This window comes from Microcaecilia unicolor, chromosome 11 (genome assembly GCF_901765095.1).
Source record: "Microcaecilia unicolor chromosome 11, aMicUni1.1, whole genome shotgun sequence".
NCBI lineage: Eukaryota > Metazoa > Chordata > Amphibia > Gymnophiona > Siphonopidae > Microcaecilia > Microcaecilia unicolor.
The window spans coordinates 205792251-205812447 of NC_044041.1; the positions used below are offsets into that span (position 1 = coordinate 205792251).

Here is a 20197-nt window from a genome sequence, read left to right on the forward strand (position 1 = left end):
GGATACAAATGCAATAAATAAATTAACCACCTTTATGAACAGATTCACCCAAGGTGGTGTACAGCAGTATATCAGATTTTACCCCTGATGCAGCCTGCAGGTTAAACGTGGCCATGTCAAGTGACTGTTTTAATAAAGCTGCACATCTTTCCAGACTGCAGGTATGGTTGACTTAGGACTGAGCCTCTACATCCCCTAATGTGAGTGACAGATCCCCTTCACCCCCACCCCCTGGCATTAGCAGGACAGAGGGGCAGAAAGCAAAACTTACCCTGCTCGCTGCTTTTTGGACTTATCAGAAATCCCATCTCGTGACATGAGTTTATTGAAGATAATAATCCCAATCAACATATTCACCTGAGGTACAGGAGCAGAGGAGAGAACAGGGAGGACAGTGGGAAGGGACAGAACAGTGAATGTGTAAAAAGTTTCATCTCTTTCCCATGCAAACTGCTCAGACCCAGCAGCTCCACCACCCTGGGCTGTGCCCCCCACCCTTGCAGCCACCCATTCCAGTGTCACCATAAGATTGTACGAGGTGAGTCTCTCCTCCAAACTTCCAAAGGGCACAGCAAAGGAAGAGAAACAGTGGAAGAGGGAGAGGGATAAAGAAGGAGAGATGACAGTGCCAGGGAAATGAAGGGGGGGGGGGGGAGAGAAGATGGTGTAGAGACTTATCCATAGAAAGAAAGGAGAGGAGGTGAACGACTGGTCATGTTTTCCAGCAGAAACATCAACACCTTCCTAAAGATTACTTGTAAAACTACAACTCAGCACCTACCAGTACAATGACGGCTGCAGGTCCTACAAAAGCATACAGGAGACCCCCCTCCAGAGACAACCAGCAGCTGCAGCAAGAAACAGAAGGATCAAACAAAAAGAGGGGTGCAGAGAGAAAAGGCATCAGAAAGCAGCAACACTCCACAATCCCAATAATTACATAAATTTCAGACTCCATCTGAACAGCCCTTTCTTGGATCCCAGACCTGCCTGTACCAACTATGGGCCCTTGTTGGGGGAGTGAGGACAAGAGTGGAAGTCATACCCTACACACACACACATATATTCAATATGGGCTACTATTGGAAGAGGTTCTTTTACCAGAAGTTGGGTTACTTTAGCACAGGGTCTCATTGTATAAAATTGGTCCCTGTCCTAGCCCACACTGATTCCCCCCACCCCCAAATTGTTCTTTTCATCCATCCCTATTTTTTGGTAATGGTCTACACCACCCTTAAAAGTTTTGTGCATGTAGTAGATCTATTCTGGTGTTTTTTCACTGTTACCATTTCTTAGTTTTAACAGTTATCGTTGTTTGTATGATTATGCATTTGAGTTGTTTTTATTTTGTTTATGTGGTTATGCATTTTTATGTTTTATATTTGAAATTGTTTTTTATGATTTGTATGATTTTAATTGTACTGTTTGTTTGTATATTTTACTGTGGTTCTGCTTCTACAGTGAACGTGGGCCATTGTGGATCAGCTCATTCTAGGAAGCCCATCTCAATCTTTACTTTCCTCATCATTTGAAGGGGGGGGGGAGGTTTCCCCATTTTTGTTTTAGAAGCAATTGTGTTAATAATGTGCATGACTGTGCAACTGGAAGCAAGAATCCGCGTCTTTATGATTCACCATCCCAACAAGATCCTGAAGAAAAGGAACGTACTAGTGACTGGTCCCATATCCTTTGGTTCGGGTGAAACCAACAGACACGGCAACAATTAATGCTGGCAAACCTAATTCAGAAGGAACATGAGAGAGAGAGAGAGAGAGAGAAAGAGTGAAATTGAATACAACAGCGAGGCAATAATGAACTTATTACAAACACGCAGAGGTCAACATTCGATGGCACAGCCGCTTTTTGAAGCACCGCTGGGCGTATTTCCAGCAGTGAGAAATGGTTAAGTGCTACTTTGAAAATATGCATCTACTTTTCAGTGCAATACTTATCCATTAAAAATTTACACCTATTTAAACATGTGGAGCCCTGTTTTTTCAAAAAAAGGACACAGAGAGGGGAATTGGGTGTGAAGAAGTCCCATTAGTGTTTTACAAAAGCTTTGGTCAGACGTAGGAGCTGCACATGGAGTAATAATGTACAAACACCCCCTCCCCAATACATTATAAAATCACTATTCCTGCTCCAAACGTACCCACTTAGCCAGCAGTATTACTAACCCCCCTCCCCCATGACAGCTATCACTTCTACAAGCCATTGAGCCAGAGTAAAAGCTCCCGCTCAGATAACTAATGTGTAAATTACTGTATAATCACACTCATCGATCTGTGTCCCATCCATACACTGTCCCAACTCCACCCATGTGAATACCCAGCTTGAAAGTACCCCTCCCCCAATGCATTTAGGAGCTATGTTTCAGAGCAGCTAGAATATTGATATTACACATACGGGCCGACATACTAGTTCTTTATATAATTTACCCCATTGCAGCGCAAAGTTTTAAGAAACGCTCGTGCACTTGGTGCTGTCACTGCATATATAAGCACTTTTTGGACTATCGTCCCACTTTCCTAGTTAGATTCGAGTAGCATCACTCAGGTAACCTTGGGGTTTTTGCTTTCTGTTCTGCTGTGTGAGTAATATTCAAAAGTGCTCATGGATATCTTAGTCGCCAGCTCCGCACATGCCCTGCACTGCGCTGTTTCTGGGATGGTAGCAGGATTTGCTCAGCTGTTCTGGGCCTACAGAAATGGGAAACGTATGAAGCTCTTACCCCACCCCAGGCAGAGGAAGCGCTTGCGGAGCAGACGGCTGCGCATTCTGCCAAGGACTGCCAGGTAGGACTGCCAGGCTTCAGTGAGCACCCAACAGAAGGAAGACAGGAAGAAGAAGTGCAGAAAGGCAGCGGTCATGGTACACACGCCCTGTGACAGATTATCAAAGCAGTGAACAGATACAGCAGGAACAGAGTTTACATACTCACAAACGTGCCACACAGTGTACACGCTCGCAAATCTGCCTCACAGTGCACACTCTCACAAATGTGCTTTGCAGTGTGCATGCTTACCACGTAAACGCTCACATATGTGCCTTACAATATACACAGTCAGACACATGCCTCATAGTATACACACTCACAAACATTCATCACAGTATACGTGCTCAAAAACGTGCCTCACAGTGTAAATGCTTACTATGAAAATGCTCAGACACGTGCCTTACAGTATACATGTTCACACACATGCTTCATAGTATACACAATCACAAATATGCCTCACAGTGTACACGCTCATTATGTACATGCTCACAAACATGCCTAACAGTGCACACTGTCACAAACGTGCCTCATAGTGTACATGCTCACAAACATTCTTCATAGTGTACATGCTTACTATGCACACGTTCACACACATGCCTTTCAGTATACACATTCACAAACATGCTTCAAAGTGTACATGCTTACAAACGTTCCTCATAGTATACATCTCACAAGCGTGCTTTACAGTATACGCGCTCATTATGTTCACACTTACAAATCTGCCTCACAGTGCACACTCTCACAAATTTGCTTTGCAGTGTGCATGTTTACCACGTAAACGCTCACATATGTGCCTTACAATATACACAGTCAGACACATGCCTCATAGTATACACACTCACAAACATTCATCACAGTATACGTGCTCAAAAACGTGCCTCACAGTGTAAATGCTTACTATGAAAATGCTCAGACACGTGCCTTACAGTATACATGTTCACACACATGCTTCATAGTATACACAATCACAAATATGCCTCACAGTGTACACGCTCATTATGTACATGCTCACAAACATGCCTAACAGTGCACACTGTCACAAACGTGCCTCATAGTATACATGCTCACAAACATTCTTCATAGTGTACATGCTTACTATGCACACGTTCACACACATGCCTTTCAGTATACACATTCACAAACATGCTTCAAAGTGTACATGCTTACAAACGTTCCTCATAGTATACATCTCACAAGCGTGCTTTACAGTATACGCGCTCATTATGTTCACACTTACAAATGTGCATCGCAGTGCACACTCTCACAAACGTGTCTCACAGTATACATGCTCACAAACGTGCTTCATAGTGTACATGCATACTATGTACACACTCACAAATGTGCCTCACAGTGCACATGCTCACAATATGTTCAAAAGGGGGTCATTTCCTAATCCAAAGGGCCTTTGTTCAAAAACTGTTTCCTCATTTACCTTTGCTTATTTTGCTGCAAACATATGGAATGTCATACATACATAACACAGTAGATGACGGCAGAGAAAAACCTGTACCGTCCATCCAGTCTGCCCCACAAGATAAACTCATATGTCCTTCCCATTCAAATAAGAATTAGAAAATATGATCTTTTCAGAAAACAACTGAAGGCTTTTCTTTTTAACAAATTTTTAACTTAGGTTTTTTTTTTTTAATTAAATTGTTTGTTTTTTCTCCAGAGACTGTCTGCTCTTCTTATCCTGTTAATCCATATTGAACTTCAATGGCTTTTGTGAAATATAAGAGGATGTTGGTATTGATATTTGTTTTCCAGCTCAGTCGGAACCAGTGCCAGGATTGCGATGTCATAAGCCTTTACTCACAACTCCCTGGAGATTTTTTCCTTAATTTTAAAACCCTCCCACTGATCCCAGTCTGGTCATTGCAGAAATAGTCCTGAGGTTGTATCATTAGCTCTAAATCTGACCACCAGGTGTCAGGCTTAGAAACAACCATGATTTTTCCACCCTCCCACCCCTCCTCCTTATCTGCCTCCATCGTATTCCCAGCTCTAGACAATCTGGATCAACTCCAAGACTCCTCCCCACATCGCAGCATATAGCACTGACCCGAACCCAATGCATTTCTAACAGCTGTACTTCCCCTCAAATGACCTCTGAGTCAACCCAAGGAGCCACATTTTCAATCAAGAAAGGAGTCAAAATCCTGGATCTCAGGTTTCACTCATATCACATGCCAAACTCATCTGCACATCATGTCTCTGGCCTGGGCTGCAGGTTGCCCACCCTCCTCACACACCTCCTCACCATGGTGCTTCCTCAGGACCCAGTGGAAACAAGAAGCAAGCAGGGAGAAGACCAGAGGAGAATCAGGAAAAAGAGGCGAGAGGCGGAGACGCACCGAGGTAGGTCTCCTAATAAGTCCAGCCTTTCTCATTACAGGATTTCCATCAATTCCACGGTCTGCAGCGAGAGTGCAGTGCGCATATGTCGGCACAATGTAAGGAGTAATGTCCACACAGGCAAGAAACCGCGAGGCTATGAATTATCTCAAGATATGTGGTGACATTTAATAAATCACCAAGTAAATCTCAAGTGATTTGTGTTTTATAATAAGAATCCTGATCAATACCCTCCATTACAGCTGCACAAACCTTGCTTCTCCAGGATACCAGCACACATCCCTTGCTTCTCTACAATATGAGTGTAAATCCCCATCTCTCCAGGACACTGCCACCCTCCCCACCGCTCTACAACCTGAGTGCAAATCCCAGCATGTCCAGGACTCTGGCACACACCTCCATCATATTACAACACAGGCACAAACCCCTCTTCTGGCAGTCTTCCTCTCACAGAAACACGTAATTACAGACACTCACACGCATATGAACATACAACATACACAGTCAGGTACAGCCAACACATGAAGTGCGGTTCTCACCTTGCTGAGCGCCTGTGATTGACCCACAAGCAGAAGCACGTTCGAAGCCAGGATAGAAATGCAGAAGTTGAGGAGGATAATGGAACGCTCAGATTTAATAAACCTAATTGAAGAGGAAAGAGACCCAGCATGAAATCTACCATGACAGTGAGGTGGGGGCAGGACACTTCCAAACCACAGCTCATATCCTCACAGGAGCTGCTCTTCCCGCTCCACTTCTGCTGGGGCAACCCACCTCCAAAAAGCAGCATACACAGCCAAGAGAATGAGCAGCGCCATGCAGGACACCGCACAGCCAATCATGAGAGGGACGGATGGGGCTGCTGAGGGGTCCAGGACCTGCAAGAAGATTCACCGGAAGCTTTACTGACTGCACTACGTACAGGATACACCCTTCCCCCCCCCCCCCCCACACACCCCGACTCATCACAGCCCTGCCGCTCGGTCTTCTCCAAACCCAGGCAACGGACTAAGGACCTGCTTGACTGCAGGGTGAGCAGCAGACAAGATATGCAAAATGAAATTCTGTGACACAGTTTGAAAGGGCCATTGATCTAACAACTAACGATCTTTCCAAGCCACTTCTGCTCATGGTTCCTGTGGAAATGACTCTGACCCCAGAAATTCATAGTAACAGATCCTCAGTGATCAGGTATTGGGTGCGTAATCCTGAGGACGGCCACTCCTGCGATGGGCAGAGAGTGATCCCAGGTGAATAGCTGGGCATTGACCTATGGGGCAGAAGTGTGTTTTAAGAGACTGCACTCGCCCCTTTCCTTAGAGGAGACCTTCCCTTCCAATGCTACCCCTCTGCTGTGCTTCTCTGCTTGCCCTGAAGGCATTTCTCCATCTCTCTACCAACAGGTGACTCTCACAGAATATTAATTGCCAGCAACAAGCACAGACTAAAGGAATGTGGGTCACATCCGCCCACGGGGAAGCTACGTGTCAGTCTGTGTGCAATCATGTACACTGTATGTATGCATACTAATTACACACATATGTATCGGTTTAATCACATACGAACACTGTGCAGACACAGCTCACATGCTGTCAAGTTCAGTGCACAAACAGATGTGTATTCACCCACATCTCTGTGGATACCCTCTGTGCACCCCCTCCCTAACCCAAGGTCTGAACTGTCCATGCAGAAATCCATCAGTTATTGGCCTGTGCTAGTTCATATCCCCCTCCCACACACACACACCACACACAACACAGAACGCGCACCATTAATATGTTAACACAGAACACAGATAAGTCCCTGCTGAATGCATTCTTTAAAATTATAATTGCTGTTTGTTGAGTTGAGGAGGCTGTGCTGGGAGGTGCAGGGTGGGGGTGGTCTCATCATTCCTAGCCCCCACTACCTGTCACATGCCTTCTGCTCCTGTTCCCTCCTGCAGGCCCTTCTGGCCAGCTGACTTATACTGTCATATCTCACCGAAGAGAACGGGCTCCAGACTCACCGGATCTTTAGGCAGCTGAGCAAGTAGTGCAAAGGTGGAGAGCTGATGGCACAGACATTTGGGTGAGCTGAGTGAGAATGTACGGTCTGGCAGCCCTGGGTGTCCCAGTTTCCAAAGCCAGAGTCCCTGATCATATAAATCAAAAACAAGAGACAGAATGGTTTCAAAACATCAAGCAGAGATAAAACACCCCCTCCACACAGTTGTGATGCAGCTTTGTGTCCAATAAAGGGGGATGGGCTGGAGGACCTCCAGGCCCTCCCACCCCCCAAACACTAAAGAACCCAATGGGTCCGCTACTTGCACCCCCCCCCCCCCCAACATTTAAAAAAATGGCCTGATGGTCTAGTGGGACTGCTAGCCCTCCCTTCCTTCTTCCATCCCACCTGGCACCCGGCACCCCCCCATTGGTGGTCTACCTTATCCATAGTTGGAGCAGGGAGGGACTAGCACTCCCTCCCTTCTCTTTGGGCGCCTCCTCAAAATGGCGGTGCCCTGCCTGGTGCATCATGGAATGCAATGGTGGGGCTTAACCCTTATATGGAAGTTAAGCCCTGCCCAGCACACCCCAGGATGCACTAGGCAGGGCGCCACCATTTTGAGGAGACGTCCAAAGAGGAAGGAGGGAGTGCTAGTCCCTTCCTCCTCCAACTATGGATAAGGTAGGCCGTGGGTGGGATGGATGGGATGCTGGAAGGGAATGAGGGCTAGTGGTCCCACTGCACCACCAGGCCATATTTTTTAATATTGGGAGGGAAGTAGTGGTCCCACTGGACCCACCAGGGCCTTGTGTTGGGGGAGCGGGGCTTAGGTTTGACAGATTCGGGAGAAAATCCCAGACCTGTCAAATAACTTCTGCAGGAGGATTGTGCATTGGGCACATATGGGGTTCTTTTCTAGAGCACATGTGTGAAACACCAACCCCCTTCCCCCCCCCCTCCCCACCCCACCCCAGTACTGTCCCCAGAACACTCCAGTCAGTACAGGCTGTTTATGGACAAGTTCACCCATATATCAAACATTTTAGCACATACATTTATCGGCCCCAATATTCAGACCTCAGGAGATAGCCGGGCTGTCTCCTGCATCTGGATATTCAATGCCAGACCATTTTCAGTGACCAGCATTGAATATCCGGGGGGGATTTTGGCCAGTTTGAAGATAACCAGCTACGTCAACATTCAGACATAGCCGATTACTCTTTCAAACCAATCAAAGATATACCAGGGTTTGAAACGGCCAAATATGACCACCAAATCTGGTTTAAAAATCAGCGGATAGCTGCTTATATCAGGTGATATAACCAGTTATCCACTAGCTGCTAACCACGGATATTTCAGCAGCCAGTTAAGCGCTGTTTTATCCATAGAAATTCTATTAAAAATGTACCCTCATAAAGCGCTTTGAAATTGCCTTCTCCATCCCTACTCTCTGAGCTCACTTCTACAACAGCAGAGATGAGCAATAGTCCCATTTCCATACTGATAACAGACATTTGTCCAGTGTGCTAAGCTTCCTCCAGTTTAATGCTTTACTGGTTGGTATTCACTCACTCTACACCTACAAGCGAGATAAAAGCTCTCCCCATAAGCCTGGCACCCACCTCATCCCCCACCCCTCACATTCACAAATACAGATCCTTGCTGTTCCAGCAAGTCTGGGTGGGCGTTTTATCACACCCTCTATCATCTCCTCCTCCCCCTGCCCCCTTCTCTCCCCCTCTCTCTACTTGCCTAAGCAAAGGCACAGCAATTGAAAAAATTAGGTTCAAATACTGAAAGGGAAAATAGAAAAGTGCCATTAGCAAATTCCGGTTGCTTTGGCAACATGAATAAGAACCCGTTTCTTTATTGTAGCCGATAAGGAGCAGAGAAGTAGAAATAGTTGGTATTTAGAAGCAGTGAACACTAACCAAAAAGACCAGGAGCTCCCTCCCCACATCCAGAGGTGAACGGCCAGGGGCTCCCGCATGAGCTCCATAAGCTCTTCGAAGCAAAACACAGCTCCTGTATCTACACACAGACTGACAAAATCCTCTTCCAAAATCTAGAGTTACTGGTTATAACCACCGCTAAGATGCATTATTAATAAACAGATGCCATGCATAAAATGGGATCAGCAGTAGATAGAAACAGAAACACAGAATATGAGAGCAGATATAATGCACATTAATGCCTGGTAATGCTCTAGTGCACTTTACTCACTTTGAGGAAAAGCCTCAAAACAGCTGATGCGAGTTACCAGTTAAAAGAAACGGAACGAGCATTGTAAATACCAAAACATCAAAGTAAACAGTAATAGAAGAGTGAAATAACTGCCAATATTATAAAATAAGCCGCTGAGTGAAGAATGACTAGAAGAGCTGTGTGTACAGAAAGAATCTATGCATTTGCTTTCTGCGATGCCTTCCTCTGAATCGCAGCTCGTTTCAGCACCATGAGGTGGGACAGCTCCCTGCACACCTATCCCAGCCAGGGCTCTGCTCACACCTGCTGCAAAGGATGAAGAAGGGTTACCTTCAAAAGCTCATCAAAAAATGGATTTGAGTTAGTCAAATAAAAAAGGTAGCATCTTTAATTTTTTTCTATGTTTTATTTATTCTATTGATTACCTTTAAAAGTGGACTAACACGGCCACCACATCTCTCTAGTCATAGGGAAACCTGGATGCCTGTCAATATGTTCATTGGTTAGCATCCATTTCTGCTACATGAGATTTTAGGCTCATTTACATAAACTTGGCCTGAAATTTCTCACATGATACTACAGCAAGAAACTTTGCACATTCCTGGCTGAGGCAACATATGAGAAATAGGGATAGGGGTGAAAGCCCTTTGGGCGGTAGTGAAAAAAATTAAAAGGCCAATTGGATGTGCCCCCGGACCCCCTCTCCTAGAAAGACCTCAAAATCCCTGGTGGTCTCAGTGACCCTGATGCCCCTTCTCTGATGTGGAACTAAAAGTTACAATTTCTCCTTCCTGAAGCCCTGTCCCTTTGCCAAGTAATTGTGAGGGCTGTCCTGCCCCTTTCCCCTCTCCAGCACCCTGACTCACCCCAGGGGGTCCAGGCCTAGCCTTAGGCTCCAGCTTCAAAAGCAGTGCCTGCTGACCCTCTAGCACTAGTACTGCACAAAACTTGCACAAAGGTTTACCATGAAGTGACTTTTCAGAAATGTTCTTTGCACGAAAAAATATCCCAAAACACTTGCACTTTGGCATTTTTCTGCATCTCCAGGTACTTGCGTGATGTGCATTTTTGTAAAGTCACTTTGCACTTTAGTAAACAGGACCCACAATGAAAAATCCTACCAAAGAGGCTTGCTTCGTTTTTAATTTAAAAACAAACTGAAAACAAATTTAGGTTGGTCTAATTCAAGGTGCCACAGCCCAGAGAGAATCCACACAACACTAGATCTCATCTTTCTCAGCAATAAGAAGTGACTCATGTGAGAGCTGTGATCACCCACAGTCTCAGCCTCAGTGCTTGCTCCTGGGTCTGTGTCTGTACTCACGGTTTAGAGAAATCCCAGGTGACGCACTGTGCATCTGAAGTACCCTGAAGGAAGGATAAAGATTGAGACTTTATTAAATAACCAGCCAAAGGTCAGTGGAGACAAAATCAGCTAAGTGCAGGTATTTTGCTGACATCGGGAGCATATATCTATTTTAACTGAAGGTGCTTCCGAGCTGCCTGCTATGATATATTATCTGGACCCTTCTGCCATTGATCATATTTACAGTGCTGTTAAATGTTTATATTTCTGACACTTTCATGTTTGTCCTGTTATTACCATTCAATTTGCCATCTCCAAGTTTACCACGTCGATTATATTTATTCTTATGTTTGGTCATTTTACTGTTGTTATGTTGTTAAAATTGTAAGTTTTATGCCAAGCTGTACCCACTGTTCACCACTTTAGGTGAATCTCTTCAATTAAAGTGGCTAATAAATCACAACAAATAAATAAGCAATAAACCCTACTACTACTACTTAACATTTCTAGAGCGCTACTAGGGTTACGCAGCGCTGTACAGTTTAACAAAAAGGACAGTCCCTGCTCAAAAAAGCTTACAATCTAATGGGCAAAATGTCAAGCGTCAAGTGGGGGCAGTCTAGATTACCTGAATAGAGGTATGGTGGTTTGGTGCCGAAGGCGACATTGAAGAGGTGGGCTTTGAGCAAGGCTTTGAAGATGGGCAGGGAGGGGACAGAGCTTTCCACAACTGAGAAACGGGCGAACCTTCCCCAACCCAACACTCTGCACTTTACTCAACTAGTGAATTTTTTTAAAAATCAATCACACCAATCCAAGATAAGGAACAAGGTCCTCCATACTGAGGGCAGTAGAGGAGTAACCTTTTATACTGAATGGAGGGGGAGATTTTTTAGTACATATCCCAGGGTGCCTTATCCAACCCAGGCTGTGTTCCAGACCCTTTCAAAGGGAGCTGCTGAAAACCAAGGCCCGCATCCCAATTGGCAATGAGAGGGTAAAGTTTACCTCAAGCAGCAGGAACAGATTACTATCCATATATGGAGCAATATTCAGAGGCAGAACCCCCAATTGCCACCCAGGTAGCTTAGGACAGGCTTGTTTTGCTGTTCTAATATAACTGGTAATATTCATGTTAAGACACTGAATATCAGTGGTGCTCACATCACTCCTAGCTGCAACCGAGACTAACCAAAGAGAACCACGGTGATCAGAGTACATAAGAACATAAGTAACCATACTGTGTCAGACCAATGGTCCATCTAGCCCAGTATCCTGTCTCCAAACAGTAGCCAAATCAGGTCACAAATAACTGGATGAAACCATTCTACGCTACAAATCCCAGGGCAACCAGTTGCTTCCCATGTCTGTCTCAACAGCAGACTATGGGTTTTTCCTCCAGGAATCTGTCCAAACCTTTTTTAAACCCAGATACTCTAACCGCCATTACCACATCCTTTGGCAAAGAGTTTCCAGAGCTTAAACTATTCGTTCAATGAAAAATATTCCCTCCTATTTGTTTTAAAAGGTTTTCCATGTAACTTCTTTGAGTATCCCCTAGTCATTGTAATTTTGTTATGAGTAAAAAAATCAATTTACCTTCTCGTTCTGCACCACTCAGGATTTTGTAGACCTCAATCATAGATATTTGATTTTCAGTGACAGCAAGAATCTTTCCCTGAGTATAGTTTGATTGTGTCATTGTTTGATGTATCAACTTTTAGAAGCACCATGATTTATTTAATTACTAATAACGAAGGCCCGTTTCAAAATCGCAATGAAACGGGCGCTAGCAAGGCTCCCCTCCGTCCTTTGTGTCTCCGTGTGTCGCCGGCCCCCCCTGCAGCCCTCCGTGCGAATGTGCTGTCACCCTGGCCCTTTTGGCACGCCCCCCAGCATCCGTGACCATTCCCTTCCCATAACGTGTGCCCCGCCCTCGACGGTCATCGCGTTTTGACGCGAGGGCGGAGCAGAGCTACAGTGCAGTACAACATTGGAGCTGAGAATGTGCTCCGCCCTCAACGTCATAACTTTGAACGCGAGGGCGGGGCCCACAGACTGTGATTTGTGTGGCTTCAGAGCTTCTAACTTACGAACCTGGCTTCAGTGACGTCAGTGCAAATAGAACGTTGAGGGTGAGTTTTATATATATAGATTACTACTAATCATTTCTATAACACTACTAGACGTATGCAGCACTGTATATATTATGTGCAGGTACTTTTTTGTCCCTAGAGGGCTCACAATCTAAGTTTTGTACCTGTGGCAATGGAGGGTTAAGTGACTGACCCAAGGTCACAAGGGAGCTGTGGTGGAATCCAACCCAGGCTGCCAGGATCAAAGCCATTAGGCTACTCCAACAAATTGTGACCCCTGATGCAACCAGCTCTGGTGAAACAGGTCCATGTTGTGTTCTTTCCTGTGTTAATGGTAGTCTCTTCTCAATAACATAGTAACATAGTAGATACGGCAGATAAAGACATGTACGGTCCATCCAGTCTGCCTAACAAGATAAACTCATTTACATGGTATGTGATACTTTATACCCGAGTTTGATTTGTCCTTTCCATTCTCAGGCACAGACCGTAGAAGTCTTGTACTAAAAGTTCTGAAGATTCTGGAAGCCTAAAGAGTTACAAGATTCTGGAATCCCAATTAGTAGCAACATTCCATGTAGAACCCCAAAGAGTAACGTGGTAACATAGTAAATGACGGCAGATAAAGACCTGTACGGTCCATCCAGCTGCCCAAGCAAGATAAACTCATTACATGGTATGTGATACTTTATACCAGAGTTTGATTTGTCCTTGCCTTTCTCAGGGCAGAGACCGTAGAAGTCTGCCCAGCACTGTTCTTGTACTAAGTTCTGAAGCTAACGTCAAAGTCCCTTAAAATCTACACTCAAGCCCATCCCTATCTATTCAGTCACGATTCAGGGCATAGACCGTAGAAGTCTGCTCAGCTCCCGTTTTGTTATGGTCTGGTGCTACTTTCCTGTGTCCCTATGTATGAGTATGAGACAGATTTGTATCCAACTACGCCTCCATTTCCGACATCCTGAAAAATCTGGCTGGGACTTCCCCCAGAACAGGTTTGAGAAGCGTGGGGTTAAATTAATCCAAGTACCTCACACAAACATCATTCCCAGTAACTGGATTGGGAGAGATTGTAAACAGAGGCAGAACGGCAAGTTGGAAATTATAGCACGTTCTTTGGAAGATTCTCCAATAACACTCACCAGACTGAGGTTCAGAAAAGCATGAAGGAATTGTGCACCAGAGTACTGCTAACATGTAAAAAGCTTGGACTCAGAGAGGGGAGTTTATGGAACATTTTATAGTTTATTAAAACTTGCTATAACACCTTTGGCTAACTAGCGGATCTAGGCAGTTTACAACTCTAAGATTAAAAATAAAGGTAGGAAAAAGAATAAAATAGTCACAATCAAGATTCTAGCTTTCTGAAGGAACAGGAAGAGTAAACAGAGGGAGAGAGAAGCATTAGGGTAGCCGAAGGGAGCAGCAAATCGCCCTATGAGGATTATAAGCAGGTTTTTATTGCCGATTGAATTTCTTCAGTGAAGATTCAGCACGATTCCAAAAGAATGGTGCTTTGAAAAAATAAGACACGTCACCTGGTAGATTCTAACCAGGGAGGACTAACCAGTGATCATTTATGGAACGAAAAGACGGACTGGTGAATACAGAATAGTGAATGATGGTAAATACCGGGGAAGACCTATCTTACGAGCTTTAAACGTAAGTGTCAGTAGTTTGAAAATAATCCATTGTTCAACAGGAAGCCGATGATGTTGCTGTAGGAGAGGAGAAACACGGTCGACTCTTTGGGCATGACGCAGCAGTTGACTGGTGACATTCTGTAAGGATCGCAGTCTTTTTATGCTAGAGCGAGGACAACCTAGGTAAATAATATTGTAAAGTCAATTCTGGAGTGAGAGAATCAATGAGTCAAATATGTCAAGATGAAAATATGTTCTGATGGAGTGAAGTTGACAAAGAATGTAGAAACCAGTTTTGCAAATATTTGATATTTGTGGAGAGATGTAAGTTGTGAATCAACGATGACTCCTAAGTATGGAAAGAAATCAACAGGTTGAAGAGGAGCAGCAAAAAGAGACTTAGGACAAGTAGTAGAAATAGAAAGATCACCAGTGAACCAACAGGCTACAGTTTTTTCCTTATTCAATACTAGCTTAGGTTCTAAGAGCCAGTCGGAAAGGGTCCAGTAGAAGAGGTGAATGGGTTTATAGGAATCAAGTTTCACACAGAGACAATGACTCCGAGAAAAGCGCACAGGTGCATATGTGCTTACAGTTACATTCGGGCATAGGATTACACTTTTATGCAATCTGAGTGCAGGACATTCCCGGGCAGTTTTCTAAAATACAGAAGTGGACAGACACATTTACACCTGTCAAGAGCATTAGCATAAAGAAAAATAAGGAAAAAGGTCGAAGGTGATTACAACTTGAACAAGAAGAGGGGGTAGGACATCAGGTGGTGTAGAATTATAGGTCACTGGACCCTCTCGCAGCTGTCCCAAGGGCACAGACCTTAATACCTTTTCAATCATTGGTCCCTCGATCCTACCAGACATTTCTGTCATATATTGTAAATGTAACAAACTTTAATTGAAACTGAGTCAGCGCTACATCTTCCTCTCCCGCTATGTTCTCGCTTTGATATTTAACACATATATAAGTATTTTTTGAGCTTTTGACTGAATCCCCAAAACTGGCTTCTGAGTTGCACTGCAACGTTCACCCTGTAGTACTTGGCAAAAGCAAACAAGCGTCAACTATGTTGTCACCTTGCAAGTATCCGCTGGAGACGGTAAGTAGTCTCTGCCCAGAATGTCACAGTATGCCTCACAGAATGAGTCTGCAAAGCCTGAGCAGCCTGCAAGCAAATAAGCTGACACGATAGTCTCCTTCAGCCATCTAGCAATTGCGAGTTTGGAAGTCATGAAGCCAAGTCTTTGTTTACAGAAAGCACAACTAGTCTGTCCGAGAAGCAGAGATAACCTCATTTGCCCACTCCTGGAAACTAAAAGAGATCTCTTAGGAGCTGGCGGCTGTGCTCTGCACATGATCAGACAGAGGCTGCTCCTCACTGCCAGTTGGCCCCGACAAAATGGGACCAGTTCCCACGCTCATCCTGCATCAAACTGTGCACCGGCCCTGCTGAAGAGCCCGAAGGCCCCAGCATATTCGATGCTGCGCCGAATCCAAAAGCGTTCTGCCACCAACCGTTTCCTCTGTGTCCTGCGGGATTTTTCGCTTCCTGCACTGCAATGCCCCAGTGCTGGGAGTCACCTTTCACCCAGACTGTCACCAGCGCAGTACAAGGTGTCCCAAGTGGTGAGACAGGATCCCTCCCCTGAACCAAGTAGAACTTGCAGCCCTACAAGTGTTCCGAGTCAAACTTTAGGTCGGACCTACCACAGCCGGCTGCTCTGCCCAAGCTCAGTCTCCAGAAGATGAGAAAGAATCAGGACTGATGCTCTGTCCACCAGGGGTGTGCTGGTAAATTTTTAACAACAGGCTCTTTCTCCGGACGTAGCTAGCTCTGCAGTTGGAAGGGCCAGGGGTGGCCGGGTGGGGGGGGGGGGCAACACTTGCCTCTCTCTCCTCCCTCCCTTCATGCGGGCACGTTAGGCATACCTTTGCTGGCAACCAATAAATGACTGACACCACTCCCAACGTCTTGCTCTGAGCAGCATGTTGTAACTTCTCACATATGCTGGAGAAGTCCCAGCCTGCTGCTCAGAGCTGGAAACAAGGAGTGGGGAGCAGCAGCAGTCTATTTACTTGGCTGGCAGGGCTCAGCATCCCCACCAGCAAAGTAAAAGATATTCAGCAGGGGGCCCAGCCCACATTTTGGGAGCCAGTTGTTAAAGTAGCCATGGAGGGCCCTACTTTAACAACCGGCTCCCAAAATTCTTAAAAACTTAACAACCGGCTCTTGCGAGCCTGTGAGAGCCTGCTCCAGCACAACACTGTGTCCCACTCTCTTCAGCAAACCTCTTTCCTTCTACTTTTTTATTTTTTATTTTTAAGGTTGTTGTACTGGAAAAGGAGAGCTCCAGAGGAAACAGGGAAGAGGTGAAGGGAAGGAAGAAATAAATGTGGTGTTCAGTGGTGGAACTCCTTACCAGATGTCATTCAATCTCAGCAAGATTACTTATTGCTCTGCAAACTTACAAAATCCTTCCCTTTTTAAAGAAAATACCTGTTATGAGTCATAATTTTTCTCCTCATTTGAAGATTCTCTTTATGCTTCCTCCCTGTTTCCTTTCCCTCATGCTCATCCTCCTTTTTCTGGAGTTGTGGTTCTTTTTCTTGAATTTCATTGTTTTTGTGGAATTTTATGTTACACTTGTAATGATTTCTCATTGAACTAGACTTTGAGTGGGATATAAATGTCATAAATAAATAAATAAATTCACGGGGCGCCAGATACAGAGCTCTGAAGACCTCCAAATATGACTCTGCAGACTCAAGCCACCCACAAGCTCAACTGGGGACCAGATGACCAACTGAACCAGGAGCAAATCACTCAGAACCAGAGTCTAAAAAGTGTGTCCATCCACCTGCTGGAGATAGAAATACTGAGGAGTTGGCAGGGGCGGACTGACAGTGATCTGGCCCCCGGGCAAGTAAGGTCATTGGGCCCCCCTGGCCGCCGCCGCTCACCACCCCCCCCTCCATTGCTGCCCCCACCACCACACACTATAGCCTCCCTACTGCCGCAGCTGCCACCCCCCCCCCCTCTCGCATACTACAGTCCCCCAAGCCTCAGTGGGCCTTCCTGGTGCTTTGAAGGCCCTGGTAGTCTAGTGACTTCTTTGGAGACAGGAAAGAACCCCACTTTTTCCTGCCCACTACCGCTATTCTATACGGTTCTGCTGTGTTTTTCAAAATGGGTGCAGAGGCTTCCTGCGGTACCCTTGCGGGTCTCGACAGTCTCGCAAGACTGCCGCAGGAAGTCCTCGGCAGCCATTTTAAAACACGGTGGGCAGAATAGCAGCAGCGGGCAGGAAAGAGTGTTTGATCTTTCCTGTCCCCAGACCACCAGGGCCCTTCAAGATGGGACCAGGGGAGGGCTCACTGAGGTTCAGGGGTCTGAGTGTGTGGCGGCGAAAGGGAACAGAGAGAGCCTCTGGCCCTTGGGCACTACCCAGTTGCCCACATGGTCAGTCCGCCCCTGGGAGCTGGGACTGCATGCCAAAGAGATATGTCTCAGCTCAGTTCTCTGTCTCCACCTGCTGGTTGATGGACACAACTATCCCACTAGTTTTTGAATAGTGGAAAGCTATGTAATAGAAAGTAATGTTTTGGAGAATTTTCTTAGGCACCCTGTTATAAAATTACCCCAAAATGTGTAAATCATTGCGTGTTCTCAGACACTGCAGGTATCATTAAAAGATGAAAGTCATATTAACGCATGTGTGAAGTACGCAACGTCTTCCATTGAAGCTATACATACGTTGACGATGTGAGAAAGTTCCACGAGGATGAGGGGCTCTGCTGGTTTAGTCAGGGGTCTCACTGTCACAGTCAGCACTTTGGAACTCACGGCCAGGGAGTTTCTGTGGGAAGAGAAAGGAGTCCTTACAGCCCATGCACACAAATGGCTGGGGAATAGCAGGCACCCTGTGCTCATGCATGTCTGGATTAACTGTTGTGTGACATGAAGCTCATTTAATGATGGACAAGGAAATCTGGGAGGATTCCAGCAAGAAAATCAACTTTCCACCTTGTAAGTTTAACTGTGGCAAATTTTTAAATCCCTGTACGCTCAGAAAAGGAATTCCCCCCCCCCCCCCCCCCCCCCCAAAACAGTATCTCTGAAAATTTGGAGCTGGCTGGCAGGTTGGGTGCTTTTGTTATCTACATTACACTGAGTACAAAAAGAGTAGCATGTGGAAAGATTAGAATGAAATTACCATGCACTGCTCAGCACCACCCACCCCCACCCCCTTTCTACAGCACAAGGAAAACAGCACAACTTCTGTAACCCTCAAACGGGGAGGGAAACATTTAGCTGTTGATGTTACTCAGTCAACTGATTAGTTAATTGAGTAACATCATTTGAAAACTGTCCTACTTGGGGGGTAGATGGTCAGAGATTGTGACCCCTCATCTTTAAGGGTCCTTCCCTTGCCAGCCCTGTTCACAATTCTACTGAAATAAACAGCTGATAACTTTGGTATCCAACCAAATTCCATGTGTAGGTTCACCTGTGTGAGTGCCAGGTCACTCGTGTGAAAACTAGACTTGGTACCCTATGGCAGTGTACAGCTTTCTTCAGTAGTGGCACTGGCTCAACATCCCAAGTTGTCTCCCTCTCTCTTCCCATCCTCTGGTTGGCACCATTATTTCTCACCCTTGCCCACAGGATGTGGTAGAACACACTGGGCAGTACCAGGGTGGCATCCTCTCACAGATCACTGGCCCTGGCGAGTGCTGCATGTTTGAGCGAGGGCTGTGCCTCTGAAAAGATGGGAGACCTCAACTTCTCACCTGGGAGGGGGGTAAGATGAACCCCAGTGAGCGGTACAGCACGGCGCCAATAACAAAATAGGCAGCTTCATCTAGCTCTGGAACGGGGAGAAGAAACATGAGCACAGGCAAGAGATAATCTCAACATCTCTCAAATCCCTGACTCCCCACACCCCAAAACTGTCACACATAGACTCTGACTGGAGCTCTGAAGGGAAAAGCAGACATGAGAGGAAAGGATGAGGGAAAGATAAAGAAAAGCCGAGAGGAAACTGAATGGAGAGCAGTGTACGCCAACACTTCCCCAACCATGATGCCCTCTGTTCTAAGGACAGATGCAACGCTCTTTATGTCTTGTAATCTGAAAGTAGAACTCTCTTCTGCCATAGTCCAAGACTTAGCACTTTGCCCTGCAATAGGGCTGTTTAGTCTGCGGGCTGGCGCTCTGCCCTATTACGGATCTCTGTAGCCTAAGGACTGGCATGCTGTCCCATACCAGCCTCTGATCTGAAAGCTGGCATTCCAGCCTGCTATGTGTCTGCCCTGCCACATCTCTGGTCCACAATCATCTCAGCGCACAAGGAGACCGTGGAATTCTACTTCTACCTTCAGAGAAGGGAACAGCTCTGAACATTTCAAAGCTACTTCAGTTCTGTGCCTGCAACCATCAGTCTGTCAATCACCAGCAGGGCTTTTTTTGAGGGGGAACTTGGGGGCACTGAGTACCGGCACCTTTTTCACTAGAAAAAAAATGCACTGATCGCCAAGTGAGTCCTTACCCGAGGATGAGAGACTAAGCACCTCCTTGGGGATGAAGAGCTTGTCCTCTGCGCTGCGTACCCAGTCGTTCATTCCTCTGCGACCCTTCATGGGGAAATTAATGTCACTGGAGACCGCAGACACAGGCTCCCGCTGAATGCTGATCACTATTATGGAGAGAAAACACATCACTGCCACCTCCGGCTCACTACACACTGCACTGTCAAAAGACTCGGCCACACTCAGAACACACTGCACTGTCAAAAGACTCGGCCACACT

General features: G+C 45.8%; 1 protein-coding gene across 1 annotated transcript in view; it reads right to left on the reverse strand.

The window, feature by feature from the left end:
* Positions 1-20197, reverse strand: part of LOC115481027 (adhesion G protein-coupled receptor B2-like) — a 78105-nt gene that overhangs the window by 23990 nt on the left and 33918 nt on the right. Inside the window, 12 exon segments of the mRNA XM_030220012.1 lie at positions 272-357; positions 782-848; positions 1669-1738; positions 2735-2885; positions 5674-5776; positions 5909-6012; positions 7143-7204; positions 7207-7268; positions 10653-10696; positions 18143-18248; positions 19184-19256; positions 19938-20084. Of these exon segments, the coding sequence (XP_030075872.1) occupies positions 272-357; positions 782-848; positions 1669-1738; positions 2735-2885; positions 5674-5776; positions 5909-6012; positions 7143-7204; positions 7207-7268; positions 10653-10696; positions 18143-18248; positions 19184-19256; positions 19938-20084 (1075 nt within the window).